A 24,241-nucleotide genomic window follows, 5' to 3' on the forward strand; every position below is an offset into this window, starting at 1 on the left:
TACAGGTTTAACATATAAAATTATTTAACTTTAAAACTTAGCATAAAATGTTGCATTTACATTGATCATTTATTGTTTTCAGCACACTTTTTACTAAAATACTTTTCTTGATATTACTATACAAATTGCAGTTAAGTAGATAATAGATTTGTCTTTTAACATTCCATATTATCCTTTGTACCTTATTAATCAATTTCATTATTATTAGAAATATTTCCAAAATTAATGAGGTTTGGAAAAAAAAAAAAAAAAAAGTAAAAAAATTATCTTGCTTAGTGTAGCAGTGAGTTAATCACTTGTCTTAAAAAGTCTTGTAACATATGTAAGTATTACTTTCTGTCACAGTTTAGATGAGGTTACCAACAGGCAAACGGGGTAGGCACATATATGCATAAGGTGTTTTGCTCAGGTTAATGGGATTACCATCTAGTCTGATGTCTTCAAGAGCCCTACGTACATAAGTAAAATCTTTCATTTTGCAGAAAGTATCTTCATGCATCTCTTGAATGTTGTTGTTCTAAAAAAGAAAAGCCAAATATCTATCAGAATAGTTGCTTGAAAATACACTTTTAATCTTTGAATAAAAAGTTATAGATGTATTTGCAGTGCCCAGAGAGAGATTTGAATCCAGAATTGTGTCGGCAGCCGAGAAATGTCACAAGAGATGGTAAAATCCCTTGGCCAGTGCAAAGTTTCAAAACTCATAACTCAAATCGTGTAGCAAAGACAGTTTTTTAATGGTAGAATAGAGCATTTTAATTTCAAGAATCATAATGAACCACCTTATTAATGCAACTTGGAAACAGCACAGGACAGTTCAAAAATCACAGAACCATAATTACCATCTTGATGTGCCTCTGCTTGTAAAGGCACAAATCTGGAGTTTGATCTGTGACAACTTACTTTCCCTCAGGCCCTCTCACATTAGCTTAACCCACATACAGGGAAAAATGAATCCTTTAGGTTTTATTCCTTTGTTGCGAGTTCGTCTTATATACCTTTTCTTCACTGAACATCATCTCTTTAAGTGAACCATTTTCAACAACAAATTGCTAGAATCCAAGATTTTCTGGAAATTGTGACTAAAAAAAGTCACCTTTAAAATGAGGACAAGCTGAAAATTCTTCCTTTCTATATTACTTTTCTAGTCAGAAACTGGTGTGAAAAGAATGCAGCTCACTAGCTTTGGACAGATAACTCAGATAACAGATAGCTCAGAATATTTAATTTACTGGCATGTGAAGGTGAAAACAAGAGTCAGCTAACAGGCAGAATATTTCTTCAGATCTACTTATTGAAAGATAGAAGTCAAATTACTTATGGTAAAGCAGGACATGTATCCAAAGCTTTCTAGAATAAAAATAAATATATCTGATAAACAAAATTGGTCATTGGTACAAGAGGAAATAAAGAGAAAGAAGCAGAGATGAAAGTGTTAAAAGGAAGAAGGCAGAAACAAAGGTACAAATAATATCAAATACAAAAATTAAAAATACAGAAGGATGGTGAATGAGATATTCCAACATAGTCAAATGAAAGAGTTTGGAAAATGAAGGACTGAAATAATGATATAATCTGTGAATGACCTTTATTAAGAGAATGAAATATACCATGTGTAGATACAACCAGTATGTAACTTCCTTTAGGAATAAAAAGCATTCCATTCTTACAAAAAAAGATTTCCAAGAGCAGTCTGAGGGATTTCTGTCTCTTTTACTAGTTTAGACCAATTTTTCTCTTGACTCCTTAAACCAAACTTTGATAAAGTTATTATTTTTATGTTTTCAAAAGTTTTTTTAGTTCAAGTACATATACTTTTGGGTAAATAGAATAAAAACCAACCAAACAAACAAATAATAATAATAATAATAATAATAATAATACTTAAAACTCCAGTTTTACTTGCTAACATGATGCATGGAACCACTACATTTGACTTTTGTAGCCTACCTGAAGATGAAGTGCTTGGAGACTTTCAGGAAGTGGCAATGGAATATGATCCAAACTATTGTCAGTGATGTAAAGATGCTGCAGTTCATGCAGATCCTGGAAGATGAAGAATAAAGGCAGAGGAAAATGTTAGACACTTCTGAAAATCATTAGCATGTAATTTTTAAGTCTATCACCACAATTAGCACCATTAGATATGAACTCCTTTTGTTTCAGCGTGATATGGATGAAAAGAGATAAATTTGAAGACAGTCAAAGACTTCCTTTTGTACAGGCTGAGAGCTATTATTGTTAAAGATAAGCTGTTTGGATAAAATAAAGGAAAAATGTCTTTGAAATGTCTTTAATTAGAGACTTCATTTCAGTGATGTTGTTCTAGCGTCAAAATACCACTTCTCCCAGTCATTATGCAGAAAGGCTTCCTATTCTGTTTTCTTGCTTTTGTGATAAGCTTATTCAATTTTGCAGAAGCTTATTGGTGTTAAAGAAAAATATAAATGTGTAAAAAATGCTTAAGCTAAAAATAAAATTCTCATTCCACTTGATTTTTTTTTTTCTTCACACAGCTTAGTGGAAGAAGCAGCTTTATCTGGTAACTATAATAGTAAGTTATAAACTTGTCTTGGTAGCCAATAAAGCTCAATAGAATGCTCTCATTTTGCCCCATTTTGCACATGAGTTACAGTACCTAATTACTTCTTTAAGTTCAGTATTGGAGTTTAATTCCTTTTGACACAGTTCTTTAAGATATCAGGGTAAAGGTGCTTGGTAAATGTGAAAGATAAATGCTAGGACTCCACATGCAGAGTGAGAAGAAAATCTGCTAGGCCACAGTCTCAATTCCAGGGACTAATATTTGCTCATCATTCCTATTCCCAATACTTTCCTTATGTTGGACTAGGAGAAAATATTTAATTCTGTAAGTGCTCTTGGTTGCTACATTTAGAAGCTGTCCTCCAAAGGAGGCATTGAGATGTCTGGTTAAAACTAGCTTCTTAGAGACAAATGAATATTCCACAAGTAGATTTTTGGCATGTGAAGCTAGTCTGTATTATATTTGGTATTTCCAACACAGACTAAAAACTTCAGATTTCACATGCAAGTAGGGGCACTACATCAGCCCACCAAAATTCTTGTCAAAAGATGATCATTCCAAGGTTCCAATTTCCCTTCTTTTCAAGGTGTGAAGAAAGTATGTACATGAAAGTAATAAATACTCTAATAAGTTAACATGTAGATACAAGATAGATAAGTAGATAGGTAAGTTTGGAGCAGTGGCATCCATAGCTTTGCCGTTCCCTCTTGCCTGCTTGCAAGAGGAGATAAAACAACATTCCAGTCTGTTCTCCCTAAGTATTAGTAATGTGGGTAGATGGTTGATAGATAACAACATAGCATGCTGTCACATCTTGTGTGGATCTTTGTAAAACAATAAGAAATAAGGTTTTCATGTCCAGTTGATAAGGCTCATTCACCTTGTTCTATCTTTATTGCTTGCCTGACAACCAGCAAGGTCATGATGCCTATAATCTTAACAGATTTACCACTGTAAAAGGAACACTTGGGATGCTTTTTGGAATACATCCTATTTTAGTTTGGAGAAAGGAAGAAAAGATTTTCCCATAAAACCTAGACTTACTTTAAATGCCTCATTACGTATTCCATTGCGGCCAAGCCTGTTGTTACTAATGTCAATGAATGTCAGGGTAGCTGGTAACTCAGGAAGTTGCCTTATCCTATTGTCACGGAGCACCAGTTCCTCAAGTTGGGGAAGTCTCCGGAAGGCATCTTCATGGATCTCTGATATAAAGTTTGCAGTCAAATCAATCCTCTTTAAATTGTCTGGTAGAGAAAGACGATGCAACAATAATTTCAAAATGTATTGCTTGAAAGTTTCGAAAAAGAAAAGGCAAACAGGTTATTTAAATTACAAGTGAAGAGTCTTGAATCAGACTAATTCCTGACTGACAATGTGATAACCTTTTCTCTTTATATATTGCAATGATACACATTCAAATGGTTCTCTGAAGGAAGGGGATCAACGTCTCCCTCGTCTTGTTTAAAATTGTCTGTGTCATTGTACACAGTGTCTTTCAGTGAAGGATTTTGAAATCAATAATTTTAAAATATATGTGTGTTCTTGAAAACTTTTAAATGGTTATCCTTTGGAAAAAAAAAAAAAAAAAAAAAAAAAAAAAAAAACACAAACATTTAAAGAGAAATGAACATATAGTTCTGCATGCTTTCTAGTTTCAATATTTTCCTACCAGAATGTAAAGTAAGAAGTTGTACACATTGACTGTTTTCTGAAATACACTCAAACTTTAAACTTTTTCCAATGGAAAAAATACAAGAAAATTAAGTTTACTTTTGGTAAAACAGAAAAACATATATATATATATATATATATATATCAGTGCATTAATATACATTAGTTTTAAGACCATTAATCTATGGCTTAATTGTGATTTTCATCCAGAACATTTTTCATCATTTTTAATTATTATTTTTTTTTCTCTATTTTGTTCTTTTTCCAGCTGTATATTTTGACTTAAATTACTTTTCTCTCTTAGTGTTTATTCCCCATGTTTTATTTATATATGGTAATTGTGTCCCTTCTCGTTATATAAACACATTATATAAGTTAGGTCAGAAACACAAAATAGACAAAATATTTTGATATTCAGACTGGTGAGGGTATAGCAGGTCCTGACTATATTAAGTCAGGATATTCTTAATATTTTCTGAAAAATAAATAAAAATAAATCAGGTATCTTTAAGATATCTCAAAAAAAGAAACATGAAAATAAAATATCACTAATTTTGGATAGTTTAGGCCACAAAAGATTTTCTATTAGCAAGTTTCATTTACTGAAGAATTTTCTAGATATTGATGGAGGGAACATATGAATATATATTTATTTAAAAATAAAATCCCTTTCACACAGATACTTTGATAATATTTGAATGTACATCTATCTGGGAGTACATATATCTATCTTATTTAGAAAAAAAAAAAAAGTACTTTCTGATATAGTGCAAATATTCCATAAGGGTTGTTTTTTCTGCCCATCTGAAGTTAACAACTAATAGCAAAAACATTGATGAACTTTATTATTTCTACTAATTCAGAATTTTGACAGAGAACCTGTATTTGAAATACTGATCTCTAGGCAAAGCAAAGCACTTTTCCAAATGTTCATTTATGTGTGTAGTCTTAGTAGCATCAAACATAGTGTAAAATGAATCATTATGGTTTAGATCTGTATGAGCAAAAAATTATAGAAATTAAGGCTAATTGGAACATTACTGTTATCCATACTTAAGTTAGCAAAGTCATTTTTGTTGATCTTCTTGATTCGATTGTAGCGTGAGTAGAAATACATTGTTTTCTTAGGCAATGGTGGAACAGCATCAAGCTCGTGATCATCACAATAGACTGTTGTCCCTAAACATGTACACAAAAGGCATGTGGGAAGGCCTATGAAAGAATTTAGAAGAATACAGTTTGTTACAAGAAAATGTACAAAATGATATGTAAATTAATGCAATGAATCACAGAATCACAGAATCACAGAATCACAGAATCACAGAATCACAGAACTGTAGGGGTTGGAAGGGACCTCAAAAGATCATCAGGTCCAACCCCCTTGCCAAAGCAGGTTCCACAGAGCAGGCTGCCCATGAAATGTTCACCTAAGTACTTAAAGGATTTTATTGATGATAAATTCTTATTCTGTCCTGATCACCACAACATATAAATGCAACAAAGTGTTTAAATTCTCTCTTAAAAGTAATCACTTTTATTATTATTATTATTATTATTATTATTATTATTATTATTATTATTATTATTATTAATTGCCTATTAGAAGGTGTTTTAAGTCTTAGCTTTCTTCTTCTGATGCTGTGTTTCTCAGAGTATAATAATAGAATATTAGGTCACAGCAGCCAGCCAAAGTTCAATTTCCCCATAATACGGCAAGAATTGACTTCCATCTAGGTGGAGAAATAACAGGTATTGACTGAAATTGGTTCTGTAAATAGTACTTATAAGTAATTTGTATGGAAATTAATATTTTCCTACAGAATTATGGAGAAAAACTTCAGTTTCTTCTTCATGCTTTTTATTTATGTTTTCTGATTCAGAAAATTAACATCAGGAAGAAATATCTTTCTATCAGTCTGAGTTAAGGTAGCTTGAAGACTGTGTTAACGAAACATTTTGTTATCACCAGAAGTTCATAAAAATTAAAAAAGCAGGCCATTTCATCTTAATCATAGACATGTATGAAGGCAGTGTAGTCAGAAGTTTTTCCTGATAATACTGTTCATATTTAGTGAGAATTTTAACAGACTGGATTGTCTGAAAGCCATTATGAGTAGAAAAAGTTGCTAGTTGAAATAAGTGTTGCATTTTTAATATATATTTATTTTTTTTATGGTGTAAATTAGTGTATCTGTTTCTCATCTTTTACTGCCATAGAAATACTCCTGTTTAAAGTTTTTCCCCTCCTTGTAGCAGATGGATGTTTGTTCTGATTAGTTAAAAAATAGTAGCATAATTAATGAGTATGAAAATGTTTTTGTTTCAGAAGAGTTTTTTTTCTCCAGCTCAGTTGTGGCTACATAGAAGATTTGCCTTAATAATATGTGTCATTTAACAACAATAAGCAGTAACTAGCTGAAAGGCAGGCTATATATGTGGTGTCTTTTCAGGCAAGATTAAAGAATTTAAGACCAGAATACTCTTTTGTTTGAGAATCTTTACTTGGGCATCCAGGGAAAACATTTCTGGAAAGATGAGACTCTTTATGTACTTTCCCTTACTGCCTCCACAGGACAATGTAAATTGGCTACAGGAATAAACCTCACACAGGGAGAAAATAAATTCTCACACCTTGAACCATTCCAACAATGATAAATATAAAGTTTAGTACGGCTGAATTTTATTTTATTTTTTTTTTTTCAAATCATAACAGAGTACAGGAAGAAAATTCCTTCTTGTGTCCCCTTTCTTATCCTAAAGGGGTAATACTTGTCACTGGATGACATAAGCTGAAAAAGGACATGGATATGGGGAGGATTCAAAATTATGCCAAAAAGAAAAATTAAATTGTCTTGCTGTTCCTGAGCACTGTAGTCTTCTATCCAGTATGAAGCCAAGAACAGCAGCAACATCTGGTAGGAAAATAGGTTGCTAAAAAAAGTAAAAACACAAAATAATCTGATTTGATATGTTACAGCCTCTAGCCTCCCATGCATAGCTTCGGTTGATGCATTAGTTGGTTTGCATTCAGTGCTCAAAAAGGTTGACTCATAATATGCAATATTTACTTGAAATGTTGTGTAACATCCTACAGTTTTGAAATTTGAAGGAAATTGTGTGGGTTTTTCAGTACCCTCCTGGGAAATTCTCATTTCCATTTTTATTTGTTTTGACATCAGTATAATTTTGTTTGTCTGGTCAGTGCTCACTAGAAATACGTATAAAAAACAGACTTAGGAATGATTCATATTTCCTCATTGAACACACAATTATTTTGGAAGCATGAACTCCATTTTATTTTCAGTTATCTTCTATGGTACAAAGTTATACTTTAAGCATAGTAAAAGTGTTTAGGAATTATGTGTTATCTGTATTGTTTTTGTGTTGATCACCATGCAATACAGACTAATCACAGGAGTGAATAACTCTAGTACTCATCAACTACGAGTTTAGAGTAGCTGCTAACAAATCCCAATTATTAGCATCACAATGCAGGTGTGGGAGAGAGACAGATTGTTTTATAATTTAAATTCCTCAGTGAGATGTGTAAAACTCTTCTTTGTCTAGACCTACTCAGATCAGAAAATTAGCTTCACTGGAAATTTCTAAACTGTTCTCTTAAGTTTATAGTTTTCATGGTCAAAAATTCTTTAACTTTTTAATTATATTTTGTATAAAAACATATGCCACTAAATTTTGAGTAGCTGTTGACTCCCTGGAGAGTAGAGAAGCCTTGCAGGGAGATGTTGAGAAATTAGAGAGCTAGGCAATCAGCAACAATATGAAGTTTAACAAGAACAAGTGCCAGATTCTGCACCTGGGACAGAGCAACCCTGGCTGTATGTACAGACTGGGGGACAGAGAACAGCCCCGTGGAAAGGGATCTGGGAGTTTTGGTTGACAGCAAGTTGAATACGAGTCAACAGTGTATCCTGGAAGCCAAAAGGGACAACCATATCCTGGGGTATATCAATCGTGACATTGCTAGCCAGTTGAGGGAGGTGATTATCCTGCTCTGCTTTGTGTTGATGTGGCTTCACCTCGAGTGCTGTGTGCAGTTTTGGGTGCCACAATGTAAGAAATGCATAAAACTATTGTAATGTAAGAAATGTATAAAACTATTAGGGAGTGTCCAAAGGAGGGCTTCAAAAATGTTGAAGAGTCAAGACCTATGAGGAGTGGCTGAAGTCACTTGGTTCATTAACCTATAGAGGAGGACACTGAGGGTAGGCCTCATGGCAGCCTGCAGCTCCCTCATGAGGGGAGCGAAGGGGCAGGCGCTGAGCTCTGCTCTGTGGGGACAGCAACAAGACCCAAGGGAATGACATGGAACTGGGACAGGGGAGGGTCAGGCTGGGTGTTGGGGAAAGGTTCTGCACCTAGAGGGTGGTTGGGCACTGGGACAGGATCCCCAGGGAAGTGATCACAGCACTGAGCCTGCCAGAATTCAAGAAGTGACAATGCTCTCAGAGATGTGGTCTGATTTTTATGTGGTTCTGCATGGAGCCAAGAGTTGGATTCAATGATCCTTGTGGGTCCCTTCCAACAGAAGATATTCTATGATTCTTCGATTTATCAAAAATGTGTAACAAGTCATCATAAAATGAACATAGTTGGTAATTATGTTGAAATTTGTCAATAAATAAATACTGGTAACGTTTGCCAATTCACTTTTTTTTTTTTTTTTTTATGAAAAATATATTTAAAAAAAAAATCTTAATTGATGCACAGCCATTTTAATAGTGAAATAGGGTGGTAACATTTTGACTAGGCATATATCTGACTTCAAGATAGGCCATAATATACCTCTGTTTAGTAACAGAGGTACAGAAATTATTTATCTCCCTTTCAATAAGAGAGGTAGACATCCATAAGCAGGTGAAGTGGGCACACTCAAAAGCAAAGCTGTGCATGCAATGTTTGTTTCTCTTTCTGACTAACCGTCTTGAATTTGGGGCCCAAGAACCCCAGACCCTTGTGCTGAAGACACATCAATTAATTTTGGCATTGATGCTTCTTCTTCAGGTTCTTCTGTCAATGGTGCAGAAGAATAACTCTCCTGATTTATAGAAGGTAATGCTGTACCAATCTCTGCCTGGGAAAAATTAAGAAAGAAATGTTACTGTTTATGTTCACTGACAGCTGTCTTCCAGTTATTCATAAACTGCCACTAGAGGTCACATAAATTCTGAAGTTTAGTACTCAAGCTGCATTTTATCCGTCAGCTACAGTGAATTCTGGTGTTGTGTAAACAGTACATGAAACTCTAACATGCTTATGATTTTTGTCATGATTTTTATCTCAATTGTTAAACGTTTTGTTGTATACACACATGAATGCAAACTGCATATAGTTCATAAATAAGAACATGTACTAACATTTTTTCCCACTTTTATTTGAACAAATCATTTATAAATAAAACTGGATATGTCCTGTGTGATGACAAATGGAAATTTGCTGTACAGCATAAAAAAAAAAAAAAAAAAAAAAAAAGACCTTTGGCCATAAAATTGTAAATTGTACCAGCATAAATCCAAATGCAATGTAGTTGTATGGGATTTGCACAACAAACAAGCAAACAAACAAACAAAAACAAACAAACAAACAAAAAAAAACCACTAACATACTTTTAAAATATTATCCAAGAATTCACAAAGTGCCCACAGTAGTTGCTAGTATGTTGTTAGTACTTTGTCAGTATTCTGTCTTTTCTCAATCTGAATAACTGAAGTCTGTGGTTATCTTCATTCATCTGTTGATGCATTCGGTAGGAGGAAGAATTAAGCATATATGTAAAAATGTTGGATAAAATCTTGATTTGGAAAAAGTCTATAAATTTGGCAGATCCCCTCATGGGACAAGAAACAATTTTTTGTTTCAAATCGTTCATTCTATTAGTGTAATTAGTTATGTTTATTGTGTTAATTCTAATTTTGAAGCCACGTTCTGTTGATTTTGCTTTATGATGACTTCAGGATAAAAATGTAGCAATTTTCTTGTGTTATATCAACTAATAAAAAGAGCATTGCAGACTTGGCAGGCTTGTTGCAGAGGGGACTACATTTGCAAAGAAGCAGAGCAGTTTCCTGTTAGGATCCGGCCACTGAAAATGCAGCACAGTTGTGCAACCTTTGCACATTACTGTACTGCTATATCTTGATTTCTCCAGGCTTTCCATTGAGAATTTTAAAATCTAGGACAATTAATTAATGTCCTTATAGTGCTTTGAACATCTGAGGTGTTGTTTAAAAGTTAGTTAATGCATCCACTCCTGTGAGTGTTGCACCCCTCTGCTGCAGTTATAGGATTTTTATCACAACATCTTTCTCTGATGTACAAAAGCATTGAAGCATAACATTAATTTTTATAAAAGATTTTTCTTCACTGCAGCTTTCTAGGACAATAGTGCCATAAAGCTATTGAAATCTAAGTTTTTCACCTGACCAAACCTCTCAGTTTTCTAGACCAGCCCCTGCTTACTGCTGGCTTTGCTGTCCAGTGGGGAACTGGTTGTTAAATCGCTCACACTAGTGCTCATAAATTCTAGTTGTAAAGACAGATGTAGATTGCTTCCAAACTGGGCAGCTCCTTAGGATTTTTTAAATTAGGCTGTACAAGCTAAAGGAACTAACACACATGAGACACTAGGTCTGGGTTACAAGCATGAACAAAGCTTTTGCTATATTATACCTGTATCAGTTAGATTTGGACTGAAAAAACATTAGTGTCTCTGTAAATTCTTTACTTATATTCCAATAAGCCAAATTTACGTATAAGTATGCCCTAATATGGATATTAGGATCATAATTTTGTAAAATGCATCGTCATCAAGTGAGCAAGATGAACTTCAACTGAACTATGACCTGTCAGTGTAAATAAGAGTAGGTTGTACCTTGTTGCTTTGCACAGACAGAATGTTCCAATCTGTATCACTGACAGTAAGACAGCTTAACCAGGAATGGACTTGGGGACAAATCAAAAGAAGACTTCGGGAACAAAGGAAATGGGGCAGATGGTCTCTGAATGGAGAAAGCCTAGAGGGAGAGATACATTCCAGACTTTTATTGACCCAGGCTCATACTGCACTAAAGTGCTTGCATATGCTCTCTACTTCTTCACCAGTTCTAGGGAAGTCGGTTAAGACTCTGCCCTGAACACAATCCATACATTTTCAGACCTACTAAACAGCTTTGTATATGTCTTTTGTGGCTGTTCAGCTGAAAACACCATTCTGGACAGCAAGCTTTTCAAAAAAGAATTCACAAATAGCCTATAGATGTAAGAAAATGTTCCTTTCACTTGTCATGGGATTTGGGTCATCTACACTGACTGACACTTCTCTAAATATGTGAGGGTTTACTTTATGGAACATACTAGCTTAGAATTTGTAATTTACTTTATGCTTTCTCTGAGTTTTGCTGCTTAGTAGGTTAGTCACTGTAGCTGTTGGATAGGCAGAGATATTAACTTCTAGTAATTCTGTTTCTGGATTGTTCTCTCACACTCTTTCCTTATAGGACATTATCTCATTTTGGAGATGCACAGATGAAAGTCTCACCACACTTCTAGATGTACTATTCTGAGCAGTTAAAAATTACATCTATTCAGTCTCCTGCATTTGTTGTGACTGTCATAAAAATACCAACTATTACAGGGAATTTAATGACGTTGCCATTTTTACACTGGTAACAGAACAGGAGTTTGCTAGTATATATGTGTTAACCAATCCAAGCACATGAGCAATATTTTCTTGGTCTATATAGGTTGAACTTGAACCAGTAACCTAGAGCTAAAAGTCTGTTTCCTATTATTGGTCATCTGATTCATGCAGTTTTCTATCTTTTACATATTTGATAAATCACGCAAGATTGTAACAAGACAAAGATGTTTCATCAACTATATATTGTACAGAATGGTCCTTTGTCTTCCAGATGTTTGTTTGTTTTTGGCAGCATACACTTTATGAAAAAAATTAGAAAGAGAAACATTTATAGAGCATTTAATGGAATTATTCTCCTTTTTTGCTGTTGTTGTTGTTGTTTTATTTTGTTTTGTTTTGTTTTGTCTTTCCTTTGCTACTCTAAATAATATATCTTCTGAAGAATCACAAAACAGGAAGAATATTCTAGAGAATTAAAGGATGTTTCTCTTTGTCAGTATGTGAAAGCCTTCAAATCATAATTATCCTTCTAAGATAGATATAACACATGCCACAAGAAAACTGAAAACAATCACTTCACCTGCTTTTAGCCATCTAACTATGTGGTACATTTTTATCCTACCCTGCCTTTGGAATCCATCAAGAGATTTAGTGGATTTAGTGAATACCAGTACAGAATATTAGGTACAAAGTATGCTATCAGCAAAGTTATATCTTTACTAAGATATCAAAGTTATATCTTTACTAAGATATCACCTTTTCCTCCTATATTTATTGAATGTGGCTACATTTGCAAATGAAACTGCTTAAAGTAGATGGCCAACTTATAGGCACTTTCAGATCAGGAAATTATGAAAAATCAAAAGCAAAAAAGGATCTGAAAATACCAATGAGTAATAAAATACAATTGGTAAAAGTTAACTCATGTAACCAGTCATCCATGAGATAGATATCTTGTCTGAGCTAGCTTCCTTTCACAGTCTGCAGAGAAAAAAACTTTGAAGAGGAGCTACAGCCACCAACCACAGATACTTATTTTGGGATAGGTTCTGTAGGTACGCCTTTGTGTAAGGACGAGGTGAGAAAAAATGTAAAGCTTTAAAGATTAGAAAAGGCTTAGAAGGCTGAATTATATGATAACATTTCAGGGCAGGGGTAATAGTCTGTGTAGTATTAGTCAGAAGGTTTGGAACAGAGTGGAAATGTAGATGAGTAAGCTATATGAGAACTGTGGATCCATATAATCCAAATCCACAATGTACCAAAATAAAGAAGATTATAGAGATTTAATGAGGCAGACAGCAAGGCTGTAAGCCATCAGTTACCACATTTTACTTCTGAAGTTTTGTCTATCGTTTTATGCCTATGAAAGATTTTGATAATTTTTTTTAAGATCAAAGTTGATGTATTGCATGTAATAAGCTTAAACCCACTGGAGAATCTGAAGTTTGTCCTGTTTCAGTGCTTTAGTTTTAACTGCAGAAAATATGCTTAAAAGCACAAATTGAAGTTCCTAGCTTAAAAAGGACATTATAGCCTTGAAGGGACTGTTGTACCACACATTGGTCCACCAAAAGGAACTAGTTCCCCCACTGAAACTACCAAATGCTTACAAGAAAATGCCTTAATTATGGAAGAGGTTATTGGTTTGTTTTTCTTTCCAAAAATAGCTCATAATTGTTTCTTTATGAATTTTCCATTTAAGGCCTTCTTTTCTTATGTTGTTCTATATTAAAGATAAATCTGTGAGATTTTGCTGTGATAACTATTTAGGTTGCAAATTCTGCAGCTCAGATAAATTATCATTTTCTCTTACAGAACTTCAGAGATAACAGTTAGGTTGGGGAAATTATTGTAACAGAAATCTGTGTGAGATCCAGGGAAGGGGACATTTGTTTACAAAATTTCTAAGTAAATGGATTTTACTTGCTCACATTCATTCCCTCAGATTTTAATCACTTGCATGGTTATATGGTTATGCTGAGTGGTCTGGCCAGGGTCACTTTGTTCCACACAGAAAACAAGGGACACAAGCTATTGATTCCTCATCATGCCAATGTTCTTCTTGACCAGCATTGAAAACTAACCTTTGTGACTCCTTTAAGAGTCAACTGTTATGGGGCAGTCTTTTACCTTATCATCTTGGATGTGAGACCACCAAAGAATCTTATGCCAGGTTGCTGCAGACTGCCTGTTTTCCTCATTTTTAATGTGTTTTCGTGATGGCTAACATGGAAAAGAATAGTATGTTATATTCTAAGACGTTATTTCCTGCCTACTGCTGGTCTTCACTGGGAGGTTGTCTGTACTGCAGTGTTATCAGAGTGCAGGACCTTCAGTCTCGCTATAAAAAACACATTCTCAGTTTTGCTGCTTGTAACAGGGTTCTGGAACTGGTATAGTCTGGTACAATATCTTTCATTATCAATGCAGGCCATTCTTTTAAACCCTTAACCTTTTCTTTTTTCCCTTTTATTTAAAAAAAAAAAAAAAAAAAAAAAGTATTTTTGTTGTCTAGTGAGGTTTACATGCACATATGCACATACACACATGCATTTCTATTCATACTTTGTTCAGAAAAGTCAATAACTAAGTTATAGAGCTCTGCACTTGTAACCCAGTTATATAGAAATTTATACCTATGGCTTTTGTCCTGGAAAATGTAGGTAGTCTCTCAGGCTCTTTTAATTAATCTTAGAAGGAAAAGTAACCTTATTATCATTTTAACCACAGAGTATCCTAAAACTTCTTGTATCAGTAGCAAGTGTAGCTATGCTATGTCTGATTTTAAGTGAGTAAAATATTCATGCTGCACAGCATTAGTACAGGGATTTTACTTACCAACTCTGTTGTCTGAGAAGGCAGAAATTTATAAATGGAAGTAATCTGGATTTCCATTAGTATGAATTGTCAAACTTTCTTTCCAACACTGTTTGAAATTAGATTTTATTTTACCTTTCTGGTTTGAAAGCTATGAGATTCCTAAGCTAACCTGCAGCAGACATTATTCTTTGGAACAGTGCTGAAATTTTGCAAGACAAATAAAAATGCAGGGAAATGTAATGCCAGTTTTAGAAATCAGAACAGGACTCATTGCACTATTAAAAGGCACAAAAGATCTGAAAACTAGTCCCAGCTGCTTAATGAAGTCTTCCATAGGAGATCCTGCTGACCCAAAACACATACAAATAAAGTAGGAGGTCTCTCAGACAGTCGAAGTTTCTACTAGGAATGTTGTCAACTCTTGGACCTGTGGTGAGAAGCTACCTCAGCCTGACTTCCAGAGCTGCCTGTCATGGAGAGGGTTCAGCATCTCAAGCACATTGCCTCATGCATTTCAGGAAGATCAGGCACTGCTGGAGCTGAGCATGCTTTTGTTCAATTCACCGGCCTGGCTTTTCCTAAATGCACTGTGATTGCTTTTATTAACAAGGATTGTATTCTCTCCACTTCAGAAGTAGAATTAAAACATCTGGTTTAGCTGATTTAGCTGTCTCCTTAAACTCCCTGTGTAAACAGTGAAAGGAGAATCACAACCAAAGTGTGGTTCAGCCCACATATATCATGGACCAACTTCCTGAAGTGCCTGTCCATCTTCCTTTGGCTGCACAGGAGACCTTATAGAGACAGTCATACTTTTTAGCAGATATCAGAGCCAAAGTCTGGTGTCAGATTTGTGCTTCCTCTCATTCCTACAGCTTACAATGCTAAGACATTTCATCTGAATATCTTCAAACTGGTACTTGCATGTAGCCCACCCACAGTGATACAGATGCAATGCTCACAAGCTGCTGCATCTTCAAATCTATAAAAGTTTCTAATTGTTCAAGTGCATCTATATAAGAATGTCCTGTTGTATGCAAAATCAGCTAACGATCATTTAGTGACATGTTTAGAACAAGAATATGCTGTAAAGAATATGTAAAGAATATGTAAAGTGCTGAGGAGAAAGGCACAGCAGTTATGCATTCCCTGCCATTCAGAGGGACATTCTACATGATAGCAATAGTTATTGCTACATAACTCTAAAAATAAGGGACACCAATGTCAAAAAGAGAATAGAGAACTTTTTTTTTTCTTTCCTTTTTTCCTTTTTTTTTTTTTTTCTTTTCTGCACATTTTTTAAAAATATATATTTCCTACTTCTGCTTGAACTTGTAGTCTGAGCTCTATATCCAGCATCAATTGCTGCCACTGTTTTACCCACAGCTACTATTTCCCCTTTTATTAATAAAAATTAATTTGGGACCGGAATATGAAAAGCAGAAACTGGAGGCTGGTTCAAGCTGTAGAGAAAGCCAGAAGCCATGAGGCTGGATGTCTGGGGGAAAATGTTTAAGTGATCAAAGATATCAAGGTAGCAAACATCTATTGTAAAAGGTATAATATCACTGTGATCTTTCAGCTGACACCTCTCACACAGAAATTTCAAATGTGGTGATAGTTATGTTTAAGTAATGACTCCAAGTTGGCCAAATTAGGTGTCTTCAGACCAGGACAACTACTTTGAGAATCTCACCCAGTCTGAGACAAGAGAAAGGATGCAGTTTCTCAGTTTAGCCATGGTAGTGATAACTAATAGCATGTCCGTTATTAAAATGTTAAGTACTTGATATTTTAGCTAGTATACCAGATATTTATATCTTTTCATGTAGCTAACCAGGTGAGACTAGCTCTTTGTGGGCTGTTGTGGTAGAACTTAGGAATTATTATAATATTTCAAATCCTTCCTTCTTGTCTTGTGTTATTTTTGCTCTTTGCTTTTGCTATATGGCAAAATACTTAGGTATTTCATAATAATTAATCCACAGAAAATTTTATCTGTTGTGGAAATATCTCCATAGACATGCATGTAATCAGTTATAAACAGCTGAGTAAAAGTAAGAGCTGTATTCAAAACTTTTCAGAAAGTAGACAATTTCCTATATTTGGATAAAGCTTCAAATTTAATTCCCTTACAAGCTTTGCTATTAGCTTATTATACCTTAATTTTACAAATTCATAATTATTTAAAAAGACTATATGATGTGTTCCTCAAAGATATAGCATATACTTTATAAAAGTGGATACTCTTAAGTCTCTTATTTAATCAGATACCTGGATCCAATCATGATATAAATATTCATTGATAATAATTTTAAAAAAATACTATGAAGGAAAGGGGCAAAACAGAAACTCATATTTATGCAGTTGTAACTGTCAATTTCAGAAGATAAATCCAACATAACGCTTGTACATAACCTTACAGTGATGATGTGCCTTTGCAGTCCCTTTCTCCTTCAGGACCTTGGTAATAGATCTATTTATTTATATAGATCTATTTATTTACTTATTATACTCTTTTTTTTTTTTTTTTTTTTTTTTTTTTCATTATCTGTGGTTGATATGGTTGATGCTTTTCTCCTTAAAGTCTTTATAAAAATTTTCTTTCCAAGTGATGTGTTTCTAAGGTTTTCTTGGTAGCAAATGCTCTTTGGCTGCAAAGTGTTGGCTAGGACTTCCATATCTCACTAAGCTAGAAACTTGGAAACCACAGATTTCGTAGCCTAAATTTGATGTATCTAATACATGATAATGATGTCAATGCATAACTTTGATTCAGGATTCAATACAAGTCTTCTAACTAATTCCCATCTGCAAGCACTTTCCCTTTGCAAACTCTTTGCACTAAAAATTGTGTTCCCTGTATATATATTGTATATAATGATAAGACTGAAAGAAATAGACATGCTGATGTTGACAAGCAGTGCTAGAGAACCTCTGATTTACATTGTTAAGTATAACTTTTCCAAACCCTAAAGCTGATGCAAAATTTATGAGCAAAAGAGACACAGGCAGATTTCATGTGGAAAAATGCAAACAACCATTATCTCAATAAAGTATGCTCAGATACCTGTTCACAAGCCAATGAAGTCTGTGTGTATATACATACACATAGACTTTAGTTTTGGCATATATATTTCATAAGAAAAAAACTTTCAGTGTGTCAGAAATATAAAAGAAGTCATGAACCCAAAATCACTCTCACCTAACTTTATTAATTTAAATTTTCAGAGCTCAACCTGAGACAGGTACCTAGGGTTCATCTAAAGTTAGATGACCAAGATAGATATCCTGAAAAAAATGATTCGTCTGTATCTTGAAGGGTGGTGTTGGGTTGCAACACATAATTTTAACCACACAGAATGAGTGAGAGGAATCCTTTCCTAACTACCTCTTTCATTTTGCTGGTTGAACATCTTGTGTTGGATTACAGGACCCACTGGATAATATTCTGGAAAGGACGTAAATGACATCACTTTAGTTCAATTCTTTGAGATACATAGGCGTCTCACTTCTCTGAAATAAACAGAAGCTCATAGAACTCATTTGAAGTCCAAACACTGGTATGTCTCCTATGAAACATACCAGTTGGACATGAGCTTGGTAAGTTTGCAATTCTGTTATGAGTTTAAAAATGCGTTAGGAAAAGTTTGCAGTTCTGTGAGTCTAAAAATCTGTTATACAGAATGATTTATGTTTGCATGTCTTCAATTTAAAATCTTAAAATTCAGTTAGCAATGACAGAAAATGTTATTTCAGCCTTTCTCCGTTATTTTGGCAAGCTAAAGACTTGATTCAGAGATCTCTAAAACAAAATGCAAATCAGATGCTAAAGAGTTACTACAGAGCAGTTGGAGCAAATGAAGGCTTGCTATTTTTCTGGGTCTCTGTGGTATTGCTCATCATTTAAACTATGCATAACAAAAATTAACTCTGACCTTGCATAAATACTGATTTTTTTACATAGAGCTACACATAGGGACCAGACTTTTGTATCTTTATAGTAACAGGATCATAGGGAGGAAAGTTGTAACAATGATCGAGAAATCAAATATATTGTGTTTAAAATAAGTGAGAGCAATACTGTTTAGAGTGTCTGAAATATCACTTTAAACACTGGCATGAAAATTAATAAAAGCTGCATGATCTCTACAACACTGACCACTCTGAATTCTCCTTTGGGTTTTGGGAAATTATGAATGCTTAGGCTTCTTTTGGGTGGTACATACTAAAAGGAATGTAAGCAAAGAAAGATTTTGGCTAAAGATCTGGGAAAAAAAAAAAAAAAAGCTCTCACAGGGAGGTCCATTCATCTGGAAAGTAACATTCCTTCCTACTGCTATGATGGATGACCTTCATTTGAAGAATTTTAAGAAGGCTGGCTAAAAAGCTCAGCAATGGGAGAAAATCCTCCTCAGGAAAAGAAATTTACAAGATAAATTAAATATTTATTTATTTATTAATCTTGTTCCATTTCTGTATTTTCCTAAATAAAGCAACCTTAGATAAGACCTGATGTATCTTTTTGGGTGTAATATTGATCATCTTGAATTTCCTTTCAACTGGAAGAGAACCACAGAAAACTTGCCTTATCTCTATCCTTCTCTAAGTAACTTAGGCCATACTGTCCCTCAAGAAACTTGGGCCATACCTTCCCTCAGTGTCAGAATCTCACAGAGAGAGCACAGGATAATAACACCTAATATTCAATATATTACTGAAAAATCCATAGGACAGGGTTCATTTTCAAATAGAAAGAAAAGCCTGGGAACTCTTACTTAATCACTGTCTCTAAAAAAATTAAAGCACAAGCATACATTGACAAAAGGTGACAGTTTCAGTGAGGAAAGCCCAGATGTATTAATGTGTTTGATTCTGCATGTCACTGGGAAGCAGACCAAAGGCACAATCATTCCTCTGGTCTGGAGTTCTTCATAGTCTTTCTAAGATTAGAAAATATATTTCCCCTGAAGAGTGAAGTTCTGATCTTAATGCAGCCTTTGAGATGATTTTTATTTTTCCAGTTCTTTTGGGACATGTTCACTCTTAAATGCCCTCTTAATACTTTGATTTCAAGGCTACTGCACAATGTTGAGCTCACATTGATGAAACACTCACCTTGATGAATCACTCAGAGGAGCACATTTTCACAATTTATGTACTGTTACGTGAGTGACTACAAAAATACTATTTGTAAAAACAAAAACAAAACAAACACCCCCCCCTCCCCCTTATTTTTATTATTAAAATGAAATATTTTTCACTCTATTATGAACATCCTCTTCCCACTCAGTCCAGAACCACACAGTGCATAAATCATTTTCTCGGACGTTTTACGCATGTTTAAGAAGCAGAGTGAGATTGGCATTTATTGAGCTTTTTAGTAATGTAGAGAAATACAAGAATCTGGGAGGGGAAAAGAGCATTAAACTCAATAAATTGAGTCATTTCCTTTTAGAGGCTCCACTGTCTTAGAGTACAACAAAATTTCAATAGTTTTTCTTCAGTAATCTCTCTTCTATTCTTGTTTTTCAATTCAAGTTCCTTCCCTTTTCCTTTCCTACTTTCTTTTGCCCACTTTCCTAATAGAAATAGAAATCACTGGTGTTTATAGACTGAAATAAATATGCATTTAACATATTTATTATTATGAGAAATAGCCTCAGGAAACAGCATTTCATGGGAATTCCTGGATGTCGTAAGTCAGCTGCCTCAGTCCTTCATCCAGACAAATAAATCACAGGGACAGTCTCTAACACAATTTGTGGCAAAGCAAGGAGATCAGAGGGAAGCTTTTACTGCTCTCTTAAAGGTTACCACACACACAAACCAGAAAATAATTTGTTCACATTTGTAGGCTGGAGAAACTATGAATGGGCTAAAGTGTGTTATTTGTACTGTTAAAAGTATGTTATAAAAGTATGTAAAGTACTGCTAAAGTGTGTTATTTGTTAACTGTTGATTAACAAATGGCAATAGTAACTTCATGAGTAGGTTTGTCTGATAAATGTTTTTAAGGACAACAAAAGTCATCAGTAGCCACTGCATTTATGCACTTTGGAAGAATAGAAAAATATATATATATATATGATTACCTCTGATTGGTCAGACTGCTCATTTTCAACATAGACAAATGGGTGAGGCAGCTCTCCAAGTGACACATCATAGAACTCAGAATCATAAATTACAGTGTCAGTGATAGGCACAGCTCCAACAGTCTCAAAGATAAAAAATCCCATAAAAATATTTATGAAGGTTTTCATTCTGCTTTCTTTCCTGAATGAGAAGAAAATGGACAAAACGTGGGTAAAGTGGTAATTGCAAGGAATCTATGAAAATTTATTCTTACAATTGCAATGCTTGCAACATGATTTTGTATGCATGTATGCATTCAACAATGATTTTGATGTTCATATTTATTCATGATAACTCAAATGATTATTCTTGTTTGTTTCATGAAGAGTCCCTGGATAAGAGAATTTCTGCAGATGAATTTTGTCATACTACCATTTAGAAAACTGAGGAAGGACCTATAGAATTTTGCTATATCAGAACAGTATAAAAATAAACTGGCCTCAGTGAGAAAGGATATGAAAAGGTAAAAGGTATATTGATCTTTTTCCACTTTCCCCTTTCCTCTTCAACTATTTCATATGCATGATGAGAAAAGACCTTTTGAGAACCTAGCCAAAGTTTAGCTAGACATATTTTCTTCTCTCTATCACAATAAACCATCCTTTGAAATGTCCAGTATAATTTTGTCTTTCTCCTCTACCAAAATGTTAGAAGACATCAGTACCTCTTTCCTTGCTGCCTCTGGATGAGCATAATCAAAGTATGTTTTCACCCAATAGCTGTTCTGCCAGAGTATCACTTTATGTGTTGAGAAGATGTGACATATTTGGAACATGACCTCTGCAAAGGTTTGGGAAAGAAAATCAAAAGTAGTCACTTTTCTTGCCATCCCTATAATTGAGAGTAGCCTTCCTTCTTTCATTGAATCAACATAATTTTTAAAGTAGTGAGTAATGGCAGCATAGTACAGTCACCTGTTCTCCTTGGAGGCCAGAACTACAAAAATGAATTGTCACCCATTAAGATGCTCCGTAGTTTAGTAAAATAGCAAAAAAATAAAATAAAAAAATCACACTAATCACACATATTATTGTTCATGCACTCTTTTCCATATAAGTGATGTATATAATATAAGCTGCCTGACACAAGGGTCTATTCAACATTCTTTACTTACACCTTGATTTATCCTAATTTCACCAAAAGTGCAGACAATGAAAATAAGCAGTGCATGTCTCATAAACTGTAGTCCTGTTGTGATGCCATTATACACATACATAAATATTTCATTTTAAAACTTAAAAGAGATTAAGAAATGCGTGAGACATTTTTTTGAAATGTGTGCTGAGCAAGAGCCTGAATTTTAGCTTTGTGAAAAGAGGTCTTTATGAATCTGGTTTAGGCATGAGGATATGAAATTCCTCTGGGGATGGTCAGCAACACAAGACGTTCATTTTTCCCTCGTTTGCTTTATTCAAAAAGACTTTTCAGTTGCTGCTGGGAGTAGTTTGAATCACATTGGCTTGTCTTTGAGCAGACTTAGCTGAATTGCACCTTTCAGTATTAGCTTCCAAGATTATTAAAGGTTTTCTGTTTCCTTACAATAAAATAAAATAAAATACATCCAATCTCTGAAACATGCTGATATATATATACATATATATATACACATACATTTATCTATATTTTCTTCTGCCTATTTTTGACAGGAATGTTTTTAGTCTTGTTTCCTTTTTACATGTCATTTAACTCAAACGATCATATAAATATCATATAAATGATATTAATTCCAAAATATAACAATAACGTATTCAGTGTAATTTTTCTCTGAACAAACCCTGAATATAAAATTATCCATTATTCAAAATTGTTTACATTTTACATTTCCTTGGAATAAAAGATTTTAAAGGGCACATGGCTTTATAAGTATATAATTTTATAAATATAGACAAAATCAGCAAACTTAATATTAATCTCTGTAAAAAATATTGCTATGTATGTACACCTGTAGTATCTGCATTAACTTGAGCAATTTTAGTGTCTCTCTCTACTTCCCTTATGTGTAATATATTGGAACATGCTGTAATGATATTGGCATCTGCAGTAGCTGTAAGATCAAATATTTTGATGAAGATTGTGTTCCATCCTCACAGGAAGGAACATATCCAGGGAAAAACAAATAGTCTCCTCAGTCTGCAGCATTTGAATCTGTATTTTACATGATAAATTCAAACAAATACTATAAAATTATTTCCAAACTTAAAAATCCAATTAACTGTTCTAAGAAAGAAGTACCAAAACTTACCTTTTCCTTCCAATCTCTCAAATGACATGGAGTTACGCAGAATGCAGAGCCAGAGGTATTAGACCCTGACCAATGACAGTGGCATTCTGGGGTTGTGGGAGGTGGTACAGCTTCTACCCTCAACTGGGGACCTCAGCCCAGATAGTTTCTCAGGCTTTAAACACCTTTCTATTTAATTCTGCCGAACTGAATTTTAGTGAGATCAAACAAAGATCTATTGTATGCAAATAACATTTGTTTCACATCACAGATTTTTACCTCTTCCACTAAAATTTCTCACTGCTCCTACCAGTATCTTCAAAAACCTGACTAAAAAGAAGAAATGTTTTTGTTTGTTTGTTTGTTTTTAATTCATCCATTTTCATCCATTATAGATTCTGTAATAACAGGAAGGATGAAGAACATATGTGCAATGTATGATCAACGCTCAGAATAGATGGGATGTTTTAATACATTAAAAAGTTTGCAATAAAATGCTTAGACAAAGAAGAACTGTTATTTACGGTTAGTTTCTTTATTGCAGTCTCAGTATGCAGATGTAAACAATAAGCACAGGATAAAACTGGCAGTATAAAGGAATGTAACCAATTGGTAAGAAAATCAATACAGAACTTTGAGACTTTGAGACAATTCCCAATTTAACTTTCATGAATTTATGGTAGTTTCATCAAGGCTGACCTTTAGCCTTTTGTTAGCTAGAAAAACACACTGTTACTTAAAATATTAAAAATAACACTCTTAATTGCATTCCAGAAACAATCTTCCGGGTGTCCTGATCATCTAAAAATATACATTTTCCAACTTCCAAAATTAAGATTTGAACAAACTGAATCAAATATGAAATATATATATTTTTATGGCATTTTTTGAATATGATAGTTTAATGTATTTCCATATGCTGTTGGTAATATGTATTTAGAGGTACTTTTTTTTTTTTTTTTACTTTTTTTTTCTTCCTTTTCTAAGTACTTCTGAGGCAATACTTACATGATCTACACTTTCCAGTATGTTTTTTATTTTGAAGGGAAAATAACACTTCCTTAATTGGTACAAACAGCTATAATATACTGTAAATAATAAGTATGTATTGTAGTAGCATGCACTTTATTACACCAGGGTAGGCTTTACAATCTTAGCAGAAGTTAAGTTATCTACCTCTTTT

At 34.0% G+C, this 24,241-nt stretch overlaps 1 protein-coding gene across 1 annotated transcript; it reads right to left on the minus strand.

Annotated features, from left to right (window-relative positions):
- Nucleotides 1–346: 346 nt before the first annotated feature.
- Nucleotides 347–23,149, minus strand: EPYC (epiphycan; the record flags this gene model as incomplete). Its single annotated transcript, XM_084506549.1, has 7 exons — nucleotides 23,080–23,149; nucleotides 20,798–20,978; nucleotides 9,161–9,314; nucleotides 5,273–5,431; nucleotides 3,590–3,792; nucleotides 1,951–2,046; nucleotides 347–517 (listed from the first exon to the last, which is right to left on the minus strand). The coding sequence occupies exons 2-7, from the start codon at nucleotides 20,963–20,965 to the stop codon at nucleotides 347–349; spliced, it is 951 nt and encodes a 316-aa protein (XP_084362675.1). The 5' UTR covers nucleotides 20,966–20,978; nucleotides 23,080–23,149.
- Nucleotides 23,150–24,241: the final 1,092 nt, after the last annotated feature.

Source organism: Aythya ferina, assembly GCF_964211825.1.
Source record: "Aythya ferina genome assembly, chromosome: 1".
NCBI classification, from domain to species: Eukaryota; Metazoa; Chordata; class Aves; order Anseriformes; family Anatidae; genus Aythya; species Aythya ferina.